Source organism: Aplysia californica, unplaced genomic scaffold, assembly GCF_000002075.1.
Source record: "Aplysia californica isolate F4 #8 unplaced genomic scaffold, AplCal3.0 scaffold00650, whole genome shotgun sequence".
NCBI lineage: Eukaryota > Metazoa > Mollusca > Gastropoda > Aplysiida > Aplysiidae > Aplysia > Aplysia californica.
In genome coordinates this window covers 105,905-107,427 of record NW_004797920.1, presented here as the reverse complement: position 1 = coordinate 107,427, position 1,523 = coordinate 105,905, and the positions used below count along the sequence as shown (strand labels likewise).

Below are 1,523 nucleotides of genomic sequence, written 5' to 3'. Positions count from 1 at the left end.
GCTGTTGCTGCTGTTGCTGCTCTGCTGTTCCTCCTGCCCGCTCGTGATATCACTATTCCTACACTAGTCTCACCCTCACCCCCGTTGCCTCAACCCCCCACCCACCCCACACCCAGGGCCAGCCACAGGTGTGGTGTGCAAGGACTACGACCCAGAATGTTCCACGCTGCAGAACGCATGTGGAGTCCTTGGACTTGTAGATAACCTCTGCCCTCTCACCTGCGCCGTCTGCAAAGGTAAATGTGTGTAATAATAGTAATTATAATGATAAAAACAATGATGATGATGGTAATAATACTAATAATAGTAATAATAATAATAATAATAATAATAATAATAATAATAATAACCTTGATGATGACGATGCAATTTTATGAATATTTTTTTAAAGATTAATTATCTCATGAAAGAAGCTGCATTAAGACAATCTTGAGACCATCTTAAACGGAATTGACCTTCTGCATAGACGAAAAGAGCCATATATCTTGATAACGACTCCGAAAAATCTTATGAGTTTGATAGACTCGATAGAACATAAAATTTGGATACTGGCCTCATGGTCTTAGTAACTCAAAAGGTTCAAACATTGTCAGATAAAACTTTCTTATTCTAAGGTAGCGGAGTGTCATGTCCCACAACATGTTATCTGCCCTGTTTATAAAATAATTCTTTTTTTCTTTCTTTCTTTTCTTCGCCAGGACCACGTAAGTATTACATTATATTATACTTTAAAGAACAATTGTTCACAATAATAATGTTTAAATATGTTGAACAATTCTTGACAATAATAATAATATTCAATTTTATATTAACATATTATACATTTTAAATATAATATTGATTTTTATATACATATACATTGAGTAATACAATGTCAGGGTCAAAATTTAAAATTCCTTACGAAGCATACTACTTAATTCAATGCCATTTTGATAGCAAGCCTCTTTATTCATTGTGCTATTAAGTTTTTAAGTGGGTGGTTGGCGGGTGCTCTGGTGTGGTTTACTCCTTTCCTATAAAAAAAAATATCGTCTCTATCTCCCCTCTTTCTTTTTTGTGTTTGTTATTCTCTTGTAACACATCTAATCTTCTGGCGCTCATAATATGACCTTATGCAGTTGCGAATGCCGTAAAACCTCTACTAAAACTAAAACTAAGTTTTTAATGTTGTGTGCATGCCTTTATTTCTTGTGCTGCGAGAGTAGGAATGTCGTCTTATAACATAATAATCTGTGTTGGCGTTAATCTAGAGAGAGTGTTTCGTTGAACTTGAGGGAGCTATAGAAATTATTACTACAGTAGTATGCCTCCATGTTGTTGTTGTTGTTGTTGTTGTTGTTGTTGTTGTTGTTGTTGTGATGTTGGTTGTTGCTGTTGCTGTTGTTGCTACTGTTGTTGTTGCTGCTTATGCTCTTGTTTAATCTTTGTTCTCCTTCTTTTTGTTCTTATTCTTGTTCTTGTTCTTGTTCTTGTTTTTGTTTTTGTTCTTGTTCTTGTTCTTGTTCTTGTTCTTGTTTTTCTTC

The 1,523-nt window shown here is 34.8% G+C and overlaps 1 protein-coding gene across 1 annotated transcript in view; it reads left to right on the top strand.

The window, feature by feature from the left end:
• The window catches only part of LOC101858060, a gene marked incomplete at its 3' end in the record, with an annotated part of 28,329 nt that overhangs the window by 26,336 nt on the left and 470 nt on the right, over positions 1 to 1,523 (top strand). Inside the window, 2 exon segments of the mRNA XM_035972331.1 lie at positions 117 to 236; positions 699 to 704. Of these exon segments, the coding sequence (XP_035828224.1) occupies positions 117 to 236; positions 699 to 704 (126 nt within the window).